The following is a 24,319-nucleotide window of genomic DNA, read 5'->3' on the forward strand; positions in this document are numbered from 1 at the left end:
ATATTCCAAGGCCATTGCCATCTTTATATCTTGAGTTAGGGAATCACGTCTTCTCTCCGCCTATCTGTATACGCCTTAAGGTAGTCTTCTGTTATACTTAATATTAAATACTATGGAAAAAACATATGTCCAATGTTGGAAGGTTTCTATGTTTAGGGCGGCAACTGTGACATTCCCGCAAAGAGCGACGCGGATGATTTTCGGAGACTCCTCAATGCCATGGAATCTCTCAGCTTCACTGGGGAGGACCAGGACAGCATCTTCCGAATCCTTTCTTCCATCTTGCACCTGGGCAATGTCTACTTTGAGAAATACGAGGTACTGGGACGAGGCAATGTGAAAGGGAGTGGGGAGGGTTGAATACTTAGTGCAGTATTTTTATGATTTTGGCTGACATACCATATCCAAAGTCTATGTACTAAAGGGGAACAGTTTACTTTCTGGTTTGGTGACTGTACCTGGAATCTTGCCTGGTCTCAACACTTAAAATTGGCGAGCAAATACTGGTTCTCCATAAGCAAAAACAAAAGTGAAAATGAACTACAGGCTGTTCCCATCTCTGCTCTCACTTATTACCTTATAAATCCCCCCCCATTTACAACCTAAGCCAATCCTATTGTGTGTCCTCAAGTCAACATACCACAATCCTGTCCTTTCTGACTAGCTCTGTCCCTGAGCTCCAAATAATCAATGTTTCCAAAGTTGCTGGGAACTTATACAACACTAGTCTTTGTATTACCTATCCTATAATGTTTATCCTGTCATCAGGAAAAGGGAGTGTCTGCCGCCCATCTGAAAATGCTGCAAAGGCTTTCCATTTGCATTGGTCTCTGTGGGGGCAGAGGAATCAGCATAAGGCAGTATATTTTAGTTTTACCCCAAAGGGATCAATAGACTGGACAAAAGTTGCCTCTTCTTTCGTCACCATGTCTGATCAAAGGAAAAAAGGCTGCCTAAAGCTGACCATAGACCTGCAGATATATCCTTATGTCCGATGAACGATTGTGCATTACAATCTCCCGACCTACCACTAACCATTCAGATTAAATAAAGTAGTAAAAAGAAGAAATCAGACGATGATCTGACCATTACTTCACAGACAGCAATCGTACAAAAGTTATGTCCGACAAATATTAACAACAGTCACCCATTAATGTCATATATCTATATATATATAATATATATATATATATATATATGTATATATATATATATATATATATATATATATATATAGATATATAGATATATAGATATATATATATGGGACCTGTTATTCAGAATGCTTGGGGCCTGGGGTTTTCCAGATAACAGATCTTTCCGTAATTTGGGTCTTCATGCCTTAAGTCTACTAGAAATTCATTTAAACATTAAATAAACCCAATAGACTAGTTTTGCCTCCAATAAGGATTAATTATATCTTAGTTGGGATCAAGTACAAGCTACTGTTTTATTATTACTACAGAGAAAAAGGAAATCATTTTTAAAAATTTGGATTTTATGGATAAAATGGAGTCTATGGGAGACAGCCATTCCATAATTTGGAGCTTTCTGGATATCAGGTTTCCGGATAAGGGATATATGTGTATGTATATACACATATATATATGATAGTTTAATTGCCAATAGGAGGAAATCAATTGTGTTTCTACCCATAAATCCAGATAATCTGATATAACACCTGGAAGCACACGAGAAGGCCCATTTATCAACATTCTCATTTTAGTGCTTTTTGAAACCACAAATAAACTTATTTTCTCTTGAAAAATGTATTGAAAATCTAAATATAAAAAGCAGGAATGAAAAATGCAAAAAAAATGCAAAAAAAAAAACTGAAAAAAAAAAGAAAACCTCTAAAAGTCTGAATGGCTAAAACAGGTCAAACATGATCGGTACAGTTCACATTGACTTCTATAGGACCTTGAATTCTTTCACTTGCCAACATTATATAATAGAGTTTTCCGTGGTTTTTACGCTTCATAAATTTTACGTTTTAGAGAAATAAGAAAAAACACAACGTTTTAGAGAAAAAAATTGATTTGTGATTAAAAAAAAAAATTGGAATGTTATGAAATAGGACCAAAGTGTTGGCCTCTGTGTATCTGAATTTATTGACATGCTTAAAGATCCCCATGCAGGGGCCGATAAAAGCTGCCGACAGATCAAGTCGGCTCGTGTGTGGGGCCCTCTGACGGGCTTCCCCGGCCAGATCTCGATCAGTCAGGTTAAAAAATCCCATTGGATCGTGGCTGCATCTGTTGGTTGATGCGGTCCCGCAATCCAACCGCCCGTATGGACTGCATTGTGATCCGAGTGTTGGGTCCTGGGGCCCAACGATCAGATCAGCCCAATATCACCCACCTCAATGAGGGCAAATTGTCGAGAGATCCGCTCGTTTGGTGACATCAGTCTATATGGAATTTGCAGTTGTCTACATAAAGCTACATTAATGGTTCAGTGCCATTGCCTGGTTTGTAGGTGCTGCTAGCTTCAGGGTTCCCCTGTGTCAATAGGTGCAGAAATAGATATACCCCTAATGTAGGTGCCTTGAGATGACAAAGAGAGCTCTATTGTATTTATGTCTCTGGTTCTGCAGACAGAGTCCCAAGAGATTGCATCGGTGGTGAGTGCGAGTGAGATCCGTGTGGTGTCTGAGCTGCTGCAAATCTCCCCTGAGGGGCTCCAGAAAGCCATCACCTACAAAGTGACTGTGAGTTATAGAGGGCCAATGTCATAGATTAGGATTTATTATGTTAGGAAGGAAGGAGAAAAAGGAGATATTATGGAATGCATTACTTAGCAGAAAGGGAGACACATAGGAACCTTTGAAGGAGAGAACCTGAGAGAAATGGTGGAAGGGATGGAATGGAAGAACAGGGAAGAGATGAGAGAAAGGAGACCATACAAACATCAAAAGTGCACAAAGAAGGAAAGGGATGAAAGGACAGGTATTGGATAGGAAGCCAAGAAAGTACAGAAGAAAGTGAGCTTGGATGGAGTTATAGAAGGAAAGGGATGATCTGGTAGCTGAGATACAAGAAGGGCTGAAGGAAACAGAGGGATAGAAGTACTGAGATGGTATTAGAATAATGAAGAAGGAAAGGTGAAACATGTTGAGTAATTAAATATAGAAGATTGCTTTAATGGAAAGATGAATGGAAGAAGGAAACTTAGAAGGAATAATACAGGGCAGGAGTAAAGGTGGGTAATAACAGTGGATGAGTGCGCAGACTAGTTATTCATATAGACTCGAGGAATTCAATATTTTTTGCTCATTGAACAGGAAACCATGAGAGAGAAAATCTTAACTCCGCTGACGGTGGACAGTGCTGTTGATTCCAGGTAACCAGGGATCCACCGGATTTCTTTTGAGTTTGGTCATGGGTTACCCACTCCCCATCAGTATCTTATTCCTCTATCCATCCATATGCCTTGATGCTTTATGGTAATGTGGGCAGATCTGTTTTCACACTACATTTTTTCTTGTGTATCCATATAGGGCAACCTTGGGTTGCAATGCCTATGACCTATAGTGATTTAAAGCAGCTAGTGGTGGTTCTCCTGTACCGTGACTAATTGGAACAGTTTTTGTGTCTTGCAGAGATGCTATTGCCAAGATTTTATACTCGCTGTTGTTCAGCTGGCTCACAGATAGGATCAACAAGCTGGTGTATCCCAAGCAGGATGCATTATCCATTGCTATACTAGATATATACGGGTTTGAGGTGAGATACAACCTGCCCTGAACATCTGCTCTGTCCACTGTGCCCATACTCTGCTCCATGGTCAATCTCTTCACTGTTTTCAATTCTCTTTCTCTCCATTCTGATCCATGAACTGTCTCTGAAATTTGCTCATAGTAGTATATCTCTTTAATTTTACTACCCCTACACTGTGTACTGATCCTACGTTGTGATTCATGGACTGTGATGAACTCTGCTCCAATCACCATCTGCTTAAAGGGATCCTGTCATCGGAAACATGTTTTTTTTCAAAACACATTAGTTAATAGTGCTGCTCCAGCAGAATTCTGCACTGAAATCCATTTCTCAAAAGAGCAAACAGATTTTTTTATATTCAATTTTGAAATCTGACATGGGGCTAGACATTTTGTCAATTTCCCAGCTGCCCCAAGTCATGTGACTTGTGCCTGCACTTTAGGAGAGAAATGCTTTCTGGCAGGCTGCTGTTTTTCCTTCTCAATGTAACTGAATGTGTCTCAGTGGGACATGGGTTTTTACTATTGAGTGTTGTTCTTAGATCTACCAGGCAGCTGTTATCTTGTGTTAGGGAGCTGTTATCTGGTTACTTTCCCATGTTCTTATGTTTGGCTGCTGGGGGGGAGGGGTGATATCACTCCAACTTGCAGTACAGCAGTAAAGAGTGATTGAAGTTTATCAGAGCACAAGTCACATGACTTGGGGCAGCTGGGAAATTGACAATATGTCTAGCCCCATGTCAGATTTCAAAATTGAATATAAAAAAATCTGTTTGCTCTTTTGAGATATGGATTTCAGTGCGGAATTCTGCTGGAGCAGCACTATTAACTGATTCATTTTGGAAAAAAATGTTTTTTCCCATGACAGTATCCCTTTACTTTACTCCAGCCACTATCCCTACACTGTGTTCGCAACCCTGTTTTGATGTGAACAAACATGGATCTGGTCCTGGATATCTTCTGGGATCCGTCTATCTATAGTTTCCTTCCTTCACTCAGCCGGACAAATTTACTAATGGGTGAATTTTCTCCTTGGAAGGGTCCACCAAATGTTCTGCAACCTTGTCAGACGTTTATTCTCAGCGAATATGCATATTTATCATAATGCAAAGTTTTCTCTGGGCAGAGGAACGCTAGAGAAGTTTCACCAACGAAAATTCGTCAGGACGGACATTTCTAAGCGAATTTAGCGTTACTTTCTTACAAATGAAACTTCACCAAAATACCTACACTTACGTCAATTCAAATATGGCGGGTACATACACATTATATATATATGTCTTTATTAGGGAGTGTTGGTGAAATTTCTGGAAGTGGCCACTTATTAGTAAAAATGTCCAAGGAAGCAAAATAAAGACAAAAGAGATCTTCTATTGTCCTAGACATGAGCCCACCCTAAAAAAAATGGAGCTTCAAATGGTTAAAATTTTTTACAAATGTTTAAAGGGGTTGTTCATCTTTGATATAACTTGTAGTATGATGTAGAGAGTGATATTCTGAGACAATTTGCAATTGGTTTTCATTTTTTATTATTTGTGTTTTTTGAGTTATTTAGCTTTTTATTCAGCAGCTCTTCAATTTGCATCTTAATCAATCTGGTAACTAGGGTCCAAATTACCCTAGCAACCATGCATTGATTTGAATAAGAGACTGGAATATGAATAGGAGAGGCCTGAATAGAAGGATCAATAATAAAAAGTAACAATAACAATAAAACTATAAAAAAAAATAATGAAAACCAATTGAAATTGAAAAGTTGCTTAGAATTGGCTGTTCTATAACATAATAACAGTTACCTTAAAGGTGAACCACCCCTTTCAAATTTTTTAAAACTTTTAAACATAATCCCACATTAAAATATGAAAAAACACCAGGGTTTTGTCTTTTTTTATGACTTTTTTGGCATCCATGATATGATGTCACTGACATAATAATGTTAAGGATGTAGCTTATCAATTCACCAGGAATAACCTGGCGAAACAGACTCTGGCGAAAAGAGTAACATTTTGGAAAGTTTGCACTTTGATATATTTGTAGAGTAACAATTGCTTTGAGCTAAAATTCGCCTGACGAAATGTAGCGAAACTTTTCTAGCGCTGAGCTTTTTCGCGAGTTCTCCGCTTCGCCTTTAGTAAATTTGCCCTTGCGTTTTGCTCTGTCAGCCCTTTGATATTTCCAATATTTTCCTTAGTATACTCATTCATTCTAATTGCACACCACTAATAGTCCATGGGATTCAGGGATAACCCTCTCTTGTTACATGCAGGATCTCAGTTTTAATAGCTTTGAGCAGCTGTGCATTAATTATGCAAATGAATACCTGCAATTCTTCTTCAACAAGATTATATTCAAGGAGGAACAGGTGAGTGCTCATTACTTTCTGAACTTGTTTGACACTGTCACCAATGAATGGACGCAATCATTATATATATATATTGGTAACGAGGGGAAGTAAAGTCTAAAATAGAATAAGGCTAGAAATGCTTTATTTTGTATACTAAACATAAACATGAACTGACTGCACTACAAGCCTAATTAAACAAATGATTTATGCTTTCAAAGTTGGCCACAGGGGGGCACGATCTTGTAACTTTGTTATACATCTTTGCAAGACTAAGACTGTGCACATGCTCAGTGTGGTCTGGGCTGCCTTAGGGATCATCATTAATTATCAAAACAGCACAAGTCAAATAATATCTGCCAGAAGCCGATACAGCAAGACTGATTAATAATCAGAATATACAGACTGCACTGGGTCCTGTGTTGTCATGTAATCTAATGTGGATTTTATAGTGTTTGTATTGTTTAATAGAAACTTTCTCCAACTCTGCAGAACCAGTGGCTGCAGCAAAATAATCCTCCAAATAGAATCCCAGTTTATCTGTTTAAATCTGGCTCCATGATCTTTGTCCCTGCAGCTGGAGTTGGATACAAATCTCTACACAGTCGCCAACTGCTCTACATGGAAACAAACAAAGCTGCTAGAGTTCTGCATGGCTGGGAAGTAAGGAGGGGGCTCCCCCTGCTGTTCATAAGTATGATTGTTTCCCTGCAGAGCAGTTAGGGACCATCTGATAATTCCTATCCACAGCAGTAAATGAAGGGAGAATTTCACTGCATACAGGCAGGTTTCTTATAAAAACAGTACACATTTTTTAATTAAAGTATATTGGAGACAGGCTTCTTTTTCTTTAAGGAAAGTAAAAATGGGATTTTATTTTTTTGCCTTTACATGCTCTTTGACCCATAACAATGAATCAAAAAGGAGCTCTTACAAATCAAGATTAGTATGAAAGGCAAGAACAACATTTTGATTGGATGCAGCGGTTTTGTAAATTACTATGGTTAGGAAGTATCTAGGCACTTTTGTGAATTACACCCCATACATTAATCAGGCACATCTTCAATACCAGACCTTAGAGCAAGTGATTTCCACATTCATACAACTAGAATTGACTTCAATATTTATTATTACCTTTTTTTTTTATACGCCAGCAATATTTTGTCTTTGTAGGAGGAGTACATACGTGAGCAGATCGACTGGAGGGAAATTTCTTTCAATGACAATCAAGCCTGTATAGACATTATTTCCCAGAAGCCCCATGGAATTCTCAGGATACTGGATGATCAAAGCTGCTTTCCACAGGTGAACACAAGTCTTTATATATATCTGTATATATTGCTGCCAATCTAAATATTACATTTTGCCCCATTTGAAGGTTATCATTTTCAAAATGATATATAAAACCATATTAGAAGAACAATGTGACAGAGGTTATATTTAAAGCCTGAGGAACACTGGTTGAAGCTTGAGGGGCAGAAAACCCCAACCAGTGGCTCACAAGCAACACGTAAAGGTGGCCATACACGGGCAGATAAAGCTGCCGATATTGGTCGTTTGGACCGATTTGACAGCTTATCTGCCCGTGTATGGGGGCTTCCGACGGGTCTTCCTGATTGATATCTGGCCATGATATCGATCGGGAAGGTTGGATTTTTACCCGACCGACCCGTCGGAGCCACTTGGCGCATCGTCATTCGATCGTTCGGCCATACAGCCGAACGCTCGAATTACCCCCGATATAGCCACGCAGTTTAGTGGCATATCGGGGAAAGATCCGCTCGTTTGGCGATGTCGCCAAACGAGCGGATCTTTGAGTCTATGGCCACCTTTACTCACCAACTCCAGTGACCTCAAAGCAGGTGCTTATTTTGAAGGGCACTCTGTATCTTTCACTGTTCCCTAGAGAGAGCCGAATGTGTGATATCTGAGCAACACTGTAACAGTAATTAAAACTGTAACAGTAATTAAAACATGAGATGGCTTGCATTCTGCTTCAAGAAATGTAGTTCCATGCATCTCTCATCATCCTGTGCCAAGTTCTGGGCTTGGAAGGCTGTGGAAGCAAAGAGAGATGGATACATATTATTTCTAATAACGGAGGCAGCCAAATTTTTATTCTTTTACTCATATTCATGTGTGATACCAGAACAAAAACATGAGGATAATGGTATTCTGCACATGTATTCTGAGGAAATCTGGAAAAACATGAAGCATCTGTGGAGTAATGTTGACCTTTTCTGGAATTATGGGAGTGTAAAACGCAACCGCACTGGCTTCGGACCACTTTCCTGTTCTGGTTTTGCACTCTATGAAGAAAGGTTGAGTTTCAGAGCTAGATGTACAGGAATTGGCTCATTCCTAATCTCTACAAGAGGGCATCTGCTCAATGTAGTGGGTTCTAGGTACCTCTTTTCTGCTGAATGGACCTTTGTTTGAAGGGATATGGAGTATCTGAGCTGCCTGAGTTCTGTGCTTCCTAGGGCTGTATTTTGGTTGTGGTTGTTCAAGGTTCCGGTAAAATTATAGACCCCAGAGCAAATTAAAAAAAGTGAAACTCTGATTGTCCAACCTTCTGTATGTTCAAACCAACTGCCAAGACGTTACCTCACTTTGTCCCATTGATGCTAATTATAGGCCACAGATCACACTTTTCTACAGAAGTGCCATTACCACCACGGCACCAATGATTTGTACTGTAAGCCAAAGATGCCTTTACCTGAGTTTGGAATCAAGCACTTTGCTGGAAAAGTAACTTACCAGGTGAGTATAGTGCTAAGTCTAGATGGAAACATACAAAACATAGTGCACGCAGTATAGATGCATTTCTCTGTTCCACCGCTCTGTTTTCATTCATCTCATGTAATGTTAATAGTGTAATAAGACATATTCTGTTCCCTTTTATTAGAATGGTGAATATAATATTGCTGTTTTTATTTTCAAGGTTCACAAGTTTTTGGACAAAAATTATGACCAGGTTAGACAAGATGTCCTGGATCTTTTTGTCAACAGCAGAATTAAGGTAAGAAACCATAACACCAAAAAGATATCCCTTACCTCCACCCTCTGACAATTGTCTTGGAAGAACCAAAGTTATTTTATTTTATTATATATAGCTCCAACATTTTAAAGCAGCATTTTACAGAGATTATACACCCTTCATCTCAAACCCTGGCCTAGAGACCATTTTATTGTGGCAACATATTCATTTTGCCAGCCTTTAGGTAGTAGGAGGGCAAAAACAATCCCTGGCCAACCAGAAATACTGGATGCGTGGAAAAACATGACATGTTGGGGCGTAAATTAAGTGTCTGGTTCCCTATTAAGACTGAAAAGAAATGATGAATCATTTAAGGGTTAGTTTATCAGGGTGAAGAGATCTTCTCAGGTCAGAGTCCACCAGTTCCTAGATACATACCTTGCTTCTACTCTTCTAGGTGGTTGCCAACTTGTTCTTTAGCCATGCCCAGGTACTGGCCCAGCAGAAAACCATGATGGGGAAGAGCAACACAGTCACCCGGAAGTACAAGGCCTCCACCGTGGCTGCGAAGTTCCAACAATCCCTCCTAGAGCTTGTGGAAAAGATGGAGAGGTGGGAAACCAAGTGGTAGCCAAAAAGCCATAATGTTGATCGAATTTTATTGAATATACCTGTTTGTATTAAAACTTGATGACAAAAATACTTATGGGATAACAATATGGGAGCCAGGAAAAATCACTTTCAATGATCCAGATTTCATACATATACAGGTATGGGATCCGTTGTCCGGAAACCCGTTATCCCGAAAGCTCCAAACTATGGAAAGGCTGTCTCCCATAGACCCCGTTATATCCAAATAATCCAAATTTTTAAAAATGATTTCCCTTTTCTCCGTAATAATAAAAAAGTAGCTTGTACTTGATCCCAACTAAGATATAATTAATATTATTGGAAGCAAAACCAACCTATTGGGTTTATTTAATGTTTACATGATTTTCTAGTACAGTAGCCTTAAGATATGAAGATCCAAATTAAAGAAAGACCTGTTATCTGGAAAACCCCAGGTCCTGAGCATTATGGATAACAAGTACCATACCTGTACCATCTACTTGTTCAGACCTAACTGGATATTTTTGTACTCCCTAAAAGCCCATATAAAGCAATAAGATTATCACGTCAAAATTGCAATATGTAGGGGCAGATTTATCAAGGGTCGAATTTTGAGGGTTAAAAAACCCTCGTATTCGACCCTCGAAGTAAAATACTTCGAATTCAAGTATCGAATTCGAAGGATTTTAGGGCAAAAGGTTCGATCGAACGATAAAATCAAAAATCAAAAAGAACCAAAAAAACTAAGAAAAGTGCTGTGGAAGGTCCCCATAGGCTAAAATTGGACTTCGGTAGCTTTAATTTGGCAAAGTATGAAGTCGAAGTTTTTTTTAAAGAGACAGTACTTCGCTTATCGAATTGTCAAATGGTCGAACGATTTTTACTTCGAATCATTCGATTAGATCGAATTCGATTGAATTTGACCAATTCGATGGTTGAAGTACCCAAAAAATTACTTCGAAATTCGAATATTTTTTGATTCAAACTATTCACTCGAGCTTAGTAAATCTGCCCCTAAGTCTTTAAGAATATCTAAAAGAAAAGGATAAAAGGAAAGTGTATTGGGAGGGAAAGGTTGGAACAGGTAAATGTGTTTTTTCTTGTGTCCGAAGATGAGATTTCCATAGCTCTTATTTGAACCCCTCTAAAGATAATTCTGAGCATGGCACTATGGGGCAGAGGCTAAACACAAACATAATATATATACGCAAATTAGACTGTATATACATGTGACATTTACAATATTCTATGCCCCTTCTGCAGGTGTAACCCATTTTTTGTGAGATGTATCAAACCCAACAGCAGGAAGGTAAGTAACTAATAAACATTGTTGCCTGGTGTATTGGTTTGTAAACAATGCTTGTGGCTTCTACAATGCCCGCACAGGATGTCTGCGTGTTTTAAAACAAAGTACCCGTTATCCAGAAAGCTCTCATTACAGAAAGGCTGTCTCCCATGATTTCCTTTTTCTCTGTAATAATCAAACAGCAGCTTGTACTTGATCCCAACTAAGATACAATTAATCCTTATTAGAAGAAAAACCAGCCTATTGAGAATGTTTACATGATTTTATAGTAGACTTAAGGCATGTAGATCCAAAATATGGAAAGATCTGTTATCCGGAAAACCCCAGATCCCGAGCATTCTGGATAACAGGTCCCATACCTGTACATTCATATGTCATAGGGAAAACAACAGCTATCTGCAGTGGCGTAACTAGATATTACTGGGCCCCACATCAAATTATTTTTCAGGCCCCCAAAATGTTTAGAGGTTGACTTGTTTCTCCAATATTTATTGAAATTGTATATGAATTAGGGCCTCGTGGGGCCCCTATACCTCCTGGGCCCCCCTGCGGCCGCAGGGTCTGCTTCCTCTATAGTTACGCCCCTGGCTATCTGCAAGTTCGGTTCACACTATTTAGCAATACAAGCAGGGGCGTAACTACAGATGAAGCAGCCCATGCAGTTGCAGGGGGGCCCCATGAGGTATAGGGGGCCCAATTAAGCCCTAATTAATGAGCAATTTCATTATCTATTGCTAATCAGGACAACCTCTGGATTTTTGGGGGCCCTAAAATGTATTTTCTGTGGGGCCTAGTAACATCTAATTACGCCACTGAATACAACTAAATTTAGAAAGAGAAATCCCTCTCTGATTATTTATATATATATATATTATTATAGTATATATTATTTATTATAGATATAAGCAGGAGCATCAATATTGGTTTTCTCTTGCTGGGGTGTTCTACAGAGACATCATTGCCAACAGAATTCCTAGTGGTAATAAATAGATGATGCTATTGATACTGCAAATTCAACATTATATTAACATTATTATACATTATGTGAAAACATATGAACTATGTTTAGCTCTATTTTGTTATATGGAAAGAAAAGTATAACAGTGTCATATGTATCCCTCCATCAGGAACCAAATCTGTTTGAACCAGACATTGTTACCAGTCAGCTCAAGTACTCTGGCATTTTAGAGACCATTCGAATTCGTAAGGAGGGTTTTCCTGTGCGGATACCTTTCTCCTTTTTTCTGAGCAGGTAAGAGTTCTCCCAGCTAAATAAAAAATAACATCAACTACATCAAAATACTTGAGTGATACTTAGAGTTCCCTGTATAACTCAGCCTGAAGCCTTGTGCCTTTATATGGTCACAGAACCCCTCAGTGACTTCTAATATCCTTATCATTTACAGTAGGGGGTACATTATCCCTTATAATACATGAGTGATACTCAGAGTTCCCTGTATAACTCAGCCTGCAGCCTTGTGCCTTTATATGGTCACAGAACAACCCCTCAGTGACTTCTAATATCCTAATAATTTACAGTAGGGGGTACATTATCCCTTATAATACATGAGTGATACTCAGAGTTCCCTGTATAACTCAGCCTGCAGCCTTGTGTCTTTATATGGTCACAGAACCCCTCAGTGACTTCTAATATCCTTATCATTTACAGTAGGGGGTACATTATCCCTTATAATACATGAGTGATACTCAGAGTTCCCTGTATAACTCAGCCTGCAGCCTTGTGACTTTATATGGTCACAGAACCCCTCAGTGACTTCTAATATCCTTATCATTTACAGTAGGGGGTACATTATCCCTTATAATACACAAGTGATACTCAGAGTTCCCTGTATAACTCAGCCTGCAGCCTTGTGCCTTTATATGGTCACAGAACAACCCCTCAGTGACTTCTAATATCCTTATCATTTACAGTAGGGGGTACATTATCCCTTATAATACATGAGTGATACTCAGAGTTCCCTGTATAACTCAGCCTGCAGCCTTGTGCCTTTATATGGTCACAGAACCTCTCAGTGACTTCTAATATCCTTATCATTTACAGTAGGGGGTACATTATCCCTTATAACTTCTCAGCGACTGCTAATATCCTTATAATTATGACTGCCATACCTGCTGGTTGCATCTTTGTTTGCTGACCACTTATATTTTAAATCCCTCCAGTGCAGCCTACCTTCTCCTGTTCACACCAGGGTGCATGGGCCAAACAGAATATCACCCCAGTGGGCAGTGTACTGATACATCTGTGTCTCCCCATGAGTAAAGAGCAGGAGACGGGCTGAATTTTTCCCATGAAGTGTGCTACTTTTCTTTCCTATTCATTAAAGGCCTCAGGCTCAGGTTTTAAGGGAGCTTTATGGGACTGTGTAACCTAGGTGGAACCACAGGCCACGCCCGAATCTTCCCGAAATTAGCATTGTGTCCCCTAACCACAACCCTCATCCTTTTCAATTCCTTCCCGCTTTTTGTTAGGTTGCACCATTGTTCTCCTCTATGCCTTTCAACCCTGTTGAATTAACACACTGACCATTAAGGGTAGAGGCCCACTATTTGGCCTCTTCTTCGAGTGACTAATCTCCCCGTAATGCCTCCCGGTCGGCTAGAATATAAATCACCGGTGGGATGGCTCTCGGATTGCTTTGTTTTCCAAAGTCGCCCCAAAATTGCCTCACGAGGAAACTTCGGACGACTTTGGAAAACGAAGCTCTGCAAGTGCCATCCCGTCGGCAATTTAGATTCTAGCCGGCGGGAAGGCTTTTTGGGAAGATTAGTTGCCCGAAGAAGAGGCGATTTGTCACCGGGTGACTAAATCTCCCTGAATCGCCACGTCTGGCCAAGGTGTAGGCTCAGTATTTCATGTTCTATCCCCAATGCATCTCAGATCACAAAATCATATATATATGTATTTTAATGACTATAATGTGAGGGTTGTTAGACATATCTGATCACACCTGAAAGAGAGACATGTCCTCCTGATCCAGTTTACACCAGACATACAAATACTGATGTAGCCACTCATTCTGTCTCTTTGGCTAAGGTACCGTTGTGTCATGGATCTTGGGCCGAATGTCCGTGTAGATGGACAGATATGTGTCACTGTTCTAAAGAAGCTCTGCCCATCGGCTACTCCCTCCATGTACTGCATTGGTGTGAGCAAGGTAATTCTTCATCTTTTCTTCTGACAAGCGGATAATATGTGCAACATGGGAACATTGGAGGAGCAGAACGACCAAAGCTGCTTTATCTTTATAGATCAGCAAAGTCCTTATCGTTTTCTAATGACTCTAAAGAAAGAGTGCAGAAACAGGCAACTAAGTTAATAAAGGGAATACAATGTGCTAGTTATGGAGAAAGGCTGAGGCTTATGGTCACTTTGCATAAAGGGAACACTTCAGTAAGATCTCTGGCTCATTATTCACCAATAGATTTTTCCAGAGGACAGTAGGTAATTACAGAAAGGCCAGCTCCCATAGACTTAATCTTAATCAAATAATTAAATTTTTTTAAATGTATTTCCTTTTTCTCTGTAACAATAAAATAATAGCTTGTACTTGATCCCGACTAAGACATAATTAATTCTTATTGGAGGCAAAACCAACCTATTGGGTTTAATGTTTAAATGATTTTTAGTAAACTTAAGGTGTGGAGATCCAAATTACTGAAATACCCCTTATCTGGAAAACCCCTGGTCCTGAACATTTAGGTTTACGGGTTCCATACCTGTACACAATATTATTATTATTATTATTATTTTATATAGCCTTGGCATATTTCGCAGCGCTGTAAAGTAAATGTGTTTATACAACTAAATCACATTAATTATATACATAGAACATATAGAACATATGGAGTTACATACATCACAATCAATACAGGTACAAAAGGTGAGGAAGGCCCTGTGAAAAATAGCTTACACTCTAAAGGGAAGGGAGTAATACACAAGGTGTGGGAGTGGGCAAGATCAGAATTAAATGAGTGAGAGATGTAGTACTGTATGTGGTGTTGCATTTGGTAGTTAAGCAGAGTGAGGGTAGGCTTCTCTACAGTAGTGCGTTTTAAGAGATCTTTTAAAAGCAGAAAGGTTGGGAGAAAGTCGGACAGACTGTGGGAGAGAGTTCCAGAGGAGGGGTGCAGCCCTTGCAAAGTCTTGAATGCGAGCATGTGAGGAGGTAATGAGAGAAGAGTTGAGTAGCAGGTCAGTAGAGGAGCGCAGTAAGTGGTTGGGGTGAGTATATAGAGATGAGTTCAGAGATGTAGGGTGGGGCAGAGTTATGAAGTGCTTTGAATGTCAGGGTCATTAATTTGAATTTTATTCTGAAAGGAAGGGGAAGCCAGTGCAGGGATTGACAGAATGGCGAGGCAGAGGAGGAGCGGTTGCTGAGGTTTTAAGAGCCTCGCGGCAGTGTTCATTATGGACTAGAGAGGTGACAGTCTCTGGAGGTGAAGGCCAATTAAAAGAGAGTTCTTTTTATAGTCTAGACGTGATATTACGGGAGAGTGAATAATAATTTTGGCAGCATCTTGGGTGATAAATGATTGTATTTTGGATATGTTCCTTAAGTTGGAAGTGACATGATTGAAGTGAATGAGTGAAGGACAGGGCAGAATCTAGGATAACCCCAATGCACTAGGCCTGGGGAGATGGGGTGATAGTTGAATTGTTAGATATGATGGATACTTCCGGGATGTTACTGGTGTTAATTGGAGGAAAGAGAACCATTTCAGTTTTAGAGAGGTTTACTTTAAGGTAGCGTTGCGGCATCCAAGTAGAGATATTGTTAGCTATGATGGATACTTCTGGGATGTTAATGGTATTAGTTGGAGGGAAAAATAACATTTCTGTTTTGGAGAGGTTTAATTTAAGGTAGCGTTGCGACATCCAAGTAGAGATAGCGGACAGGCAGGAGGAGACCTGACTTAGGAGTTCTGGGTTGAGATCAGGAGAGGAGAGATAGATCTGAGTATCGTCAGCATAGAGGTGGTAGTGGAAATCATACGAGTTGATTAGTTTGCCGAGGGTGGAAGTATAGAGGGAGAATAATAAGGGGCCCAGAACAGAGCCTTGAGGAACCCCAACAGAAAGAGAAAGGGGAGAAGATGCTACTCTATTGTAGGAGACATTGAAGGAATGATTAGTGAGGTAAGAAGAGAACCAGGACAGGGCTGTGTCACGAAGACCAAGTTAATGGAGGGACTGGAGGAGGAGAGGATGGTCCACAGTGTCAAATGCAGGGGAGAGATCAAGCAGTATTAGTAGTGAGAAGTGATTGTTAGGTTTAGCTGTTAAAGGGTCATTAGTTAGTCGAGTTAATGCAATAATCAATACGTAATAGATACTTTCAAAGCTTTTTAGCAAGAGAATACAAGGTTCCTAATTATCCAGGAACTGCTCTGGTGTTCATAAAGATCAATAGTCTTTTTTTTTCCCCAGTTGCATTATATCTGGACATTTGCATACACCCTTAGGGAGCAAATATGATTAATGACTTTTTTATTGTATTTTGCTGCATATGGAACAAAGCGAATGTCACATGCCTCACCTACGGGTATCGGAATGTGTAGCACTCACTCAGGCGTGCACAAGGAATTTAAGGTTTCAGGTGTTTGTTTTCAGGAGTAATGGCACCTTTACTTTGCCCCGCAAGTTACTAGGGGCAGGAAAAAAGGTACTCCTGGCAGTGACGTAACTAGAGGGGGACGGGCCCTGGCCCGGGACGCGCTGCCGGGCCCCCCCGCCCCCTCCGTACACCTGGAAACGCCCGGGAATCGTGGCACGTGAGCTGCCGGGGGGGCCCTGAGGGGGTGCGGGCCCTGGCCCAATCGCACCCCCTGCTCCCCCGGTAGTTACGCCACTGACTCCTGGTAACTTTAAGATTAATTTCCAGATAATAATGCGGAAATTCTGCACTTTAAGTGCACATATTTGTGACGAGGCCACAAAGGCCCGGGCCTAGGGTGGCACAATTTTAGGGGCGGCATGTCGCCCAGCTGCAATCTAAGGGAACACTGGGGACACGTACACCTGTAAACATCATCCCCAGTGCTCCGACGCATGTGCACTGGCACGCAGAGGCAGGGTGGTGTGAGCGCGGGTGCCGGCACTAGGACCCAGTGGCCTCTGGGCACCGCAGCACAAAATCCGGGCCTGCAGAGCTCAATTACGCTCTCTGCACTAGCGATACATCTGGGGTTGCCACATTTCCCCGCCAATAACTGGGCAGGGGCGATGAAATCGTAGGGCGAATCAGTGACATTGTGGAGGGCGGGTCATTGACACAGTTGGGCAGATCTATCACCAACCACCACGTCAGTCTCTGGGAAGCCTGCCCGGTTTTCCTAATTTGGAATTTTGCTGTAATAGGCACTGTTTTTTGTTATTAAAACTTTATTGCAGAGATAGATATGGATAGATATTAGAATATAATAGATGTCTATATATTTAAGCACAAAAGGCAGATAGAATATTTTATATCCCCTCTCTTAGACCTGGTGGTTCTATATATTCTGAATGTAGTGCGGTTCAGGACAGGGTGTATAGAGAGGACCAGGCCTAGAGGGACAGATCATATGAATCTTTGTCCCTGATTGTCTGATAATCAGATGGAGTAAAAAGAGAAACAGACCCTGCTAATGATAATGAAAAGCCAGATCCGTAGAGTAACTGTGCTTCTTCTTTATGTCTCCTATGGAGCTGTTCATTAAGGAGAATGTCTACCAGCTGCTGGAGAGCAAACGGGATCAGCTCATGAACAGAGCGGCAGTCACTCTACAGCGCTACAGTCGTGGTTACCTGACCCGAAAACGCTTCTACACCCTGAGATACAGGATCATCCAGCTACAGGCTCTTGCCCGGGGTTATTTGGCAAGGTAATATGTGGTTTTTATATAAATGGCCTGTAGATGTCACTGTGCTCAAGACGTATACTGTGCATACTACTATAGTTTATATAAACAAGCTGCTGTGTAGCCAAGGGGCAGCCATTCAAGCACAGGATACACAGTAGATAACAGATAAGTACTACTATAGTTTATATAAACAAGCTGCTGTGTAGCCATGGGGGCAGCCATTCAAGCACAGGATACACAGTAGATAACAGATAAGTACTACTATAGTTTATATAAACAAGCTGCTGTGTAGCCATGGGGGCAGCCATTCAAGCACAGGATACACAGTAGATAACAGATAAGTACTACTATAGTTGATATAAATAAGCTGCTGTGTAGCCATGGGGACAGCCATTCAAGCACAGGATACACAGTAGATAACAGATAAGTACTACTATAGTTGATATAAATAAGCTGCTGTGTAGCCATGGGGCAGCCATTCAAGCACAGGATACACAGTAGATAACATATAAGTACTACTATAGTTTATATAAATAAGCTGCTATGTAGCCATGGGGGCAGCCATTCAAGCACAGGATACACAGTAGATAACAGATAAGTACTACTATAGTTTATATAAATAAGCTGCTATGTAGCCATGGGGGCAGCCATTCAAGCACAGGATACACAGAAGATAACAGATAAGTACTACTATAGTTTATATAAACAAGCTGCTGTGTAGCCATGGGGGCAGCCATTCAAGCACAGGATACACAGTAGATAACAGATAAGTACTACTATAGTTGATATAAATAAGCTGCTGTGTAGCCATGGGGGCAGCCATTCAAGCACAGGATACACAGTAGATAACAGATAAGTACTACTATAGTTGATATAAATAAGCTGCTGTGTAGCCATGGGGGCAGCCATTCAAGCACAGGATACACAGTAGATAACAAATAAGTACTACTATAGTTTATATAAACAAGCTGATGTGTAGCCATGGGGGCAGCCATTCAAGCACAGGATACACAGTAGATAACAGATCAGTGCTACTATAGTTTATATAAACAAGCTGATGTGTAGCCATGGGGGCAGCCATTCAAAGGAGAAAAGGCTCGGGTTACACAGCAGATAGCAGATAAGCTCTGTAGAACATAATGGTGTTATCTAATCTGTTATCAACTTTTTAACCTGTGCCATATAGCCTTTTTTCAATTTCCGCCATTGCTACACAGCAGCTTGTTTATATGAACTATAGTAGTGTTTCTGAAGCAAAAACATCAGTTTTCCCAGTGCAGGGCAACAATATATGATATTTTCATTTTTTTAATACACTTTAATTTTTTTGGGTGTTACTGTTCCTTTAAGAATCAGGGCAATAAAGCAGGTGCATTACTTTCCTCAAACAATACTGAGAAAAATGACCACTGATCAATCATGTTGGGCAAATCTTGAGTCCGATACTCCATCATGCCCCTATGTGAGCTCCTCTGCCCAAATTTGGCCAAGATACAGAGGTACATGGGGTAAAAGTCCTATTATCCACTAGGACACATCCACCCGCTTCATTTTTGTGTTTCTGTTTTCAGGAGGAAATTTTACAACTGGAGGAAGATAATGATGAAGTTTAGGGCAGTGGTCCGCATTTATGTGAACCGGAGGAAGTACCTGAGGGTAAGAATCTCATTGAGTGAGAAACAGAGAATTGCACAAGACACCTATAAATAAACATTATATTGGCATGGCCGGAGCTGAGCCACACCTAAATTTGCTGTGAAAATGACAGGCACATCTCGCTAAGGGATCACTAGGTAGCATGAAATCTGTACGCTTTGCTCCGGAGGTGAGCTTTGTCCCTCCCCCACAGGTAAGTACTTGGGGTTTAATAGGCACAGGTGGGACTCGTATTAGAGTTTTGAATATAGAGTAGGGATTTTATTAACAAATGTGAATGACTTGTATTTACTACTGGGCTGTGCATGTTTTCAGTTTACCAAAGGTGTGACTTGAACTTTCTGGGCCACCATAGCGGTGGGGTCTGCTCCTTCTGTTGTCACCCCACATGCTCTTTGTCTTTCTTATCCACAGATGAAGGCAGAGGCTCGCAGGATAGCGGAAGAAGAACGCAAGAAAGCGGAGCAGGTTAGTGCTATTAGGCGCCTAACGTGCCAATAGGGATGCCACCTGTCTGGATTTCACCCGGGCAGTCCGGTTTTTAGAAGGGCTGTCCGGATTTTCAAATTAGGAAATCCGGATTTGACATTGAAGTGAATGACCTGGAGATCAGCTAATCGCAGATCGCCACATCATCAGTCCTGCTTCTGATGTCACCACCCATCTCACATCATGCCCCCCACCCCTGATGTCACCGGTCCGCCCCCCCACGTCACCGGTTCCCCCCCCATGCCAACGGCCTGCCCCTACCCGTTTTCGACAAAAAAAAAAATTGGCAACCCTATGTGCCAACATGGAGCTAACTGCATGTTAGCAACATTCCGTTCTCTTCTGAATCGCAATTAAACATGTGCAATTGGAGTTGCCATATTGCCTTCTAGTGATGAGCGATGGGTGACTTTTTTGTAGCAAATTAAATTGGAGTCTATGGGCAACTTTTTTTTTGTAGCAAAATACATTTCTTCACTCCAATTGCATTAAAGGGATTGTTCACATTTAAATTAACTTTTAGTATGATGTAGAGCAGTGATCCCCAACCAGTAGCTCGTGAGCAACATGTTGCTCTTCAATCCCTTGGATGTTGCTCCCAGTGGCCTCAAAGTAGGGGCTTATTTTTGAATTCCAGGCAAGTTTTGGGTGTATAAAAACAGATGTTCTGCAAAACAGAGCCTCAATGTAGGTTGACAAGCCGCATAGGGGCTACTAAATGGCCAAGCACAGCCCTTATTTGGCACCCCAAGAACATTTTTCATCTAGTGTTGCTCCCCATCTCCTTTTACTTCTGAATGTTGCTCACGGGTTCTAAAGGTTGGGGATCCCTGATGTAGAGTGTGATATGCTGAGACAATTTGTAATTGGTTTTCATTTATTATTATTTGTGGTTTTTGAGTTATTTAGCTTTTTATTCAGCAGCTCTCCAGTTTGTCCAGTCCAGTTTGCAATTGCAGCAATCGGGTCGCTAAGGTCCAAATGACCCTAGCAACCAGGCGTTGATATTAATAAAAGACTGGAATATGAATAGGAGAGGCCTGAATAGAAAGATGTGTAACAAAAAGCAGCAATAACAATAAATGTGTAGCCTTACGGAGCATTTGTTTTTTTAGATGGGGTCAGTGACCCCTATTTGAAAGCTGGAAAAAGTCTGAAGAAGAAGATAAATAATTTAAAAAAACTATAGAAATAAACGGGCCATTGTAAAAAGTTTTCTTAAAGGTGATCACCCCTTTAAAGTCATTGGGCATTTTTTTCTCACTCCAAATCCATGCATGGAGAAAAAATTCACTCATTCCTATTGCTTACCTTACGTGACGTTACCCTGCGAATTTCTCATTGCACCAACAATGAACTCCTTCCAGGTGCTATTGAAAGACTTAAAGGGATCCTGTCATCGGAAAACATGTTTTTTTTTCAAAACACATCAATTAATAGTGTTGCTCCAGCAGAATTCTGCACTGAAATCCATTTCTCAAAAGAGCAAACACATGACTTGGGGCAACTGGGAAACTGACAACATGTCTAGCCTCATGTCAGATTTCAAAATTGAATATAAAAAAATCTGTTTGCTCTTTTGAGAAATGGATTTCAGTGCAGAATTCTGCTGGAGCAGCACTATTAACTCATTCATTTTTTTTTTAAAAAAATTTCCCATTACAGTATCCCTTTAACTACTATAAGCTGAGGCCCCCTGGCACACAAGGAACAAATATCAGGAATCACAACCTGTGTTTCCAGCAATATCAGCCATTGGAGCTCTATAGGGAATAGAGAACTGATGCCGGATGAAGGGGAATGTAGAAACAGCTGCTGCAGATCTGTTGGTCAGTTATTTCGAGGCACAAGAGCTTGGGGGTGATTGCTGTGCAAGTCAATAGGAGGTTTTTAGGCACTTTGGTGCTGTGGTTTTGGCCTACTCAAAGCTCCCCAATGTTTCCAGTGCAGCATAATCCATAAACTGCTTTCGAGGGGTGTCTTTTCTTATAGTAAAGTTGAGTGACACTGACAGTATCCCTGCAAGCTAATTAGAGTTCTTTGCTGCTGTCTTCTTGGCCCATTAAGGTGAAAAACTATTCTTTGTTCCACTTTAGGAGCTCACTAAGAGAGAAGTGGTGAATGTGACCCACCTGGAACTCCCGGCAGAACTGGCAGGGCTACTGCGCTCTACAGGTAAACAGTCCCTACTCCTTTATAACAAGCAGATGATATTATTGATGTACACTCCATGGAAGGGCTACTGATGCCAGGAGGCAAGGTGACAAATTAAAGGGGTTGTCCACATTTAAATTAACTTTTAGTATGATGTAGAGAGGGATATTCTGAGACAAATTGCAATTGGTTTTAATTTTTTATTTGTGGTTTTTGAGTTATTTAGCTTTATATTCAGCCCCTTTCCAGTTTGCAGTTTCAGCCATCTGGTTGCTAGGGTCCAAATTACCATAGCAACCATGCATTGATTTGATTAACAGACTGGAATATAAATAGGGGAGGGGCTAAATAGAAAAAATAAAAATTACCAATAAGTGTGTATCCTTTAAGTGAACTTAAAAGTTAACCACCCCTTTAAGGTGCTGAATAGAGGTTATTGGTGTTAATGAGTCGATGGATATATTGGCAAAAAGTGATAATGATTGTAAGATAAGGGCTATGGTTCACCAACCGACAAAATACCCACATGCCATAACCCTTAAAGGAGAACTAAACCCTTAATTAAAAAAACCCTACCCCCCTACCCTACATAGACCCCCCTCCCTGTTCTCCCCCAGCCTAGCTGTTACCCCTGGTAAATGCCCCTAACTCTTTACTTAACACTCGGAGCAGATTCAAGGCATTGGAGTTCACGGGCGCCATCTTGTTCACTTCGGTAATCTTTGGGAAGAGAACAGCATATTGGCGCGTGCACAGTTGGAGCAATCTTCCGTTTTGCAACAACTGCACATGCACCAAAAATCACGGAAATTGCAGAATCGCCGGAAGAAGACCCGATTACCGAAGAAGATGGCCCCCGTGAACTCTGATGCCCTGAATTTGCACCGAGGCAGTAAAGAGTTAGGGGCATTTACCAGGGGTAACAACTAGGCTGGGGGAGCAGGGAGGGGGGTCTATGTAGGGTAGGGGTTTTTTAAATTAAGGGTTTAGTTCTCCTATAAGTTACTTGCGTTTTGCCAATATTTGGTATCCATCAGGCTCATTAGCCTCTATATACATCAGTATTTTTTGCCAAACAGCTATAAACAGGCTTGGTACTTTTTAGTGTATATATATATATATATATATATATCTAGAAATCGCAATCTGGAGCACTCCCAAGTAGTCGTCACTGCCTAGGTGCTGGTTAAATTATAAATAATCAAAATGGTCAATAAACCGCACTTCCAGGACTTCCATAAGATGTGAAAAAGCAAAAATTATTTTATTATCAACGTTTCGGCTCCCAACTTAAGCCGTCTTCAGGAGGAAGACGGCTTAAGTTGGGAGCCGAAACGTTGATAATAAAATAATTTTTGCTTTTTCACATCTTATGGAAGTCCTGGAAGTGCGGTTTATTGACCATTTTGATTATATATATATCTATATATATATATCTATATATATATATCTATATATATATATATATCTATATATATATATATCTATATATATATATAGATATATATATATATTATATATCAGCAGGGCTGTAATTAGAGGTAATTAGACCTCTATAGTCTATAGACTTAGACCTATATATTATTAGACCTATATATGTCAGAGTCATTTCATAATGCAACAATTTAAACGTGTTTTTTAAGATAACAGTAATGATCCAGGCCTTCAAAGTTGACCACAAGATCTCTCCATCTTGGATCTTGTTAGGCCATCTTTTGTGTGTCGGTGGCACTGCACATGCTCAGTGGGCTCTGGGCTGCTGTTGAGAAGCTAAGCTTAGGGGTTGTGGGAAATCATCAAGCAGAAAGTGAGGTTCCACCTGTCATAAAAGCTACAGGGCTGAATATGAATCAATTGTGATGCAGAATACACTGATTTCTATGCTGCTGTGTCATGTTATATATATACTGTATATTGTGAGTGGGTCCCTAAGCTCAGTAAGTGACAGCAGCACAGAGCATGTGCAGTGAATCAGCAGAAAAGAAGATTGGGAGCTACTGGGGCATCTTTGGAGACACAGATCTTTACTGCTAAAAGTCTATAGAAGCCTTGGGCTGGTAAAAAAGCCCAAAACATAAGGTGCACTTGAATTTCTATCCTACTTATGGTGAGTTTCCTTTAAATGCACCGAATCCACTATTTGGGATTCACCGAATCCCTGAATCTTTCATGAAAGATTTGGCCGAATAACGAACCGAATCC

At 40.5% G+C, this 24,319-nt stretch overlaps 1 protein-coding gene across 1 annotated transcript in view; it reads left to right on the forward strand.

Moving 5' to 3' along the window:
• Positions 1 to 24,319, forward strand: part of myo15a.L (myosin 15a L homeolog) — a 62,814-nt gene that overhangs the window by 4,535 nt on the left and 33,960 nt on the right. The window contains exons 8-23 of the mRNA XM_041576677.1: positions 157 to 318; positions 2,597 to 2,710; positions 3,284 to 3,342; positions 3,602 to 3,725; positions 5,985 to 6,080; positions 7,233 to 7,364; positions 8,697 to 8,822; positions 9,004 to 9,081; positions 9,497 to 9,651; positions 10,912 to 10,957; positions 12,082 to 12,206; positions 14,010 to 14,130; positions 17,664 to 17,839; positions 19,390 to 19,474; positions 19,889 to 19,942; positions 22,060 to 22,138. Coding sequence (XP_041432611.1) covers positions 157 to 318; positions 2,597 to 2,710; positions 3,284 to 3,342; positions 3,602 to 3,725; positions 5,985 to 6,080; positions 7,233 to 7,364; positions 8,697 to 8,822; positions 9,004 to 9,081; positions 9,497 to 9,651; positions 10,912 to 10,957; positions 12,082 to 12,206; positions 14,010 to 14,130; positions 17,664 to 17,839; positions 19,390 to 19,474; positions 19,889 to 19,942; positions 22,060 to 22,138 — 1,732 coding nt within the window. The remainder of the gene's footprint in view (positions 1 to 156; positions 319 to 2,596; positions 2,711 to 3,283; positions 3,343 to 3,601; positions 3,726 to 5,984; positions 6,081 to 7,232; positions 7,365 to 8,696; positions 8,823 to 9,003; positions 9,082 to 9,496; positions 9,652 to 10,911; positions 10,958 to 12,081; positions 12,207 to 14,009; positions 14,131 to 17,663; positions 17,840 to 19,389; positions 19,475 to 19,888; positions 19,943 to 22,059; positions 22,139 to 24,319) is intronic.

Source organism: Xenopus laevis, chromosome 9_10L (assembly GCF_017654675.1).
Source record: "Xenopus laevis strain J_2021 chromosome 9_10L, Xenopus_laevis_v10.1, whole genome shotgun sequence".
NCBI lineage: Eukaryota > Metazoa > Chordata > Amphibia > Anura > Pipidae > Xenopus > Xenopus laevis.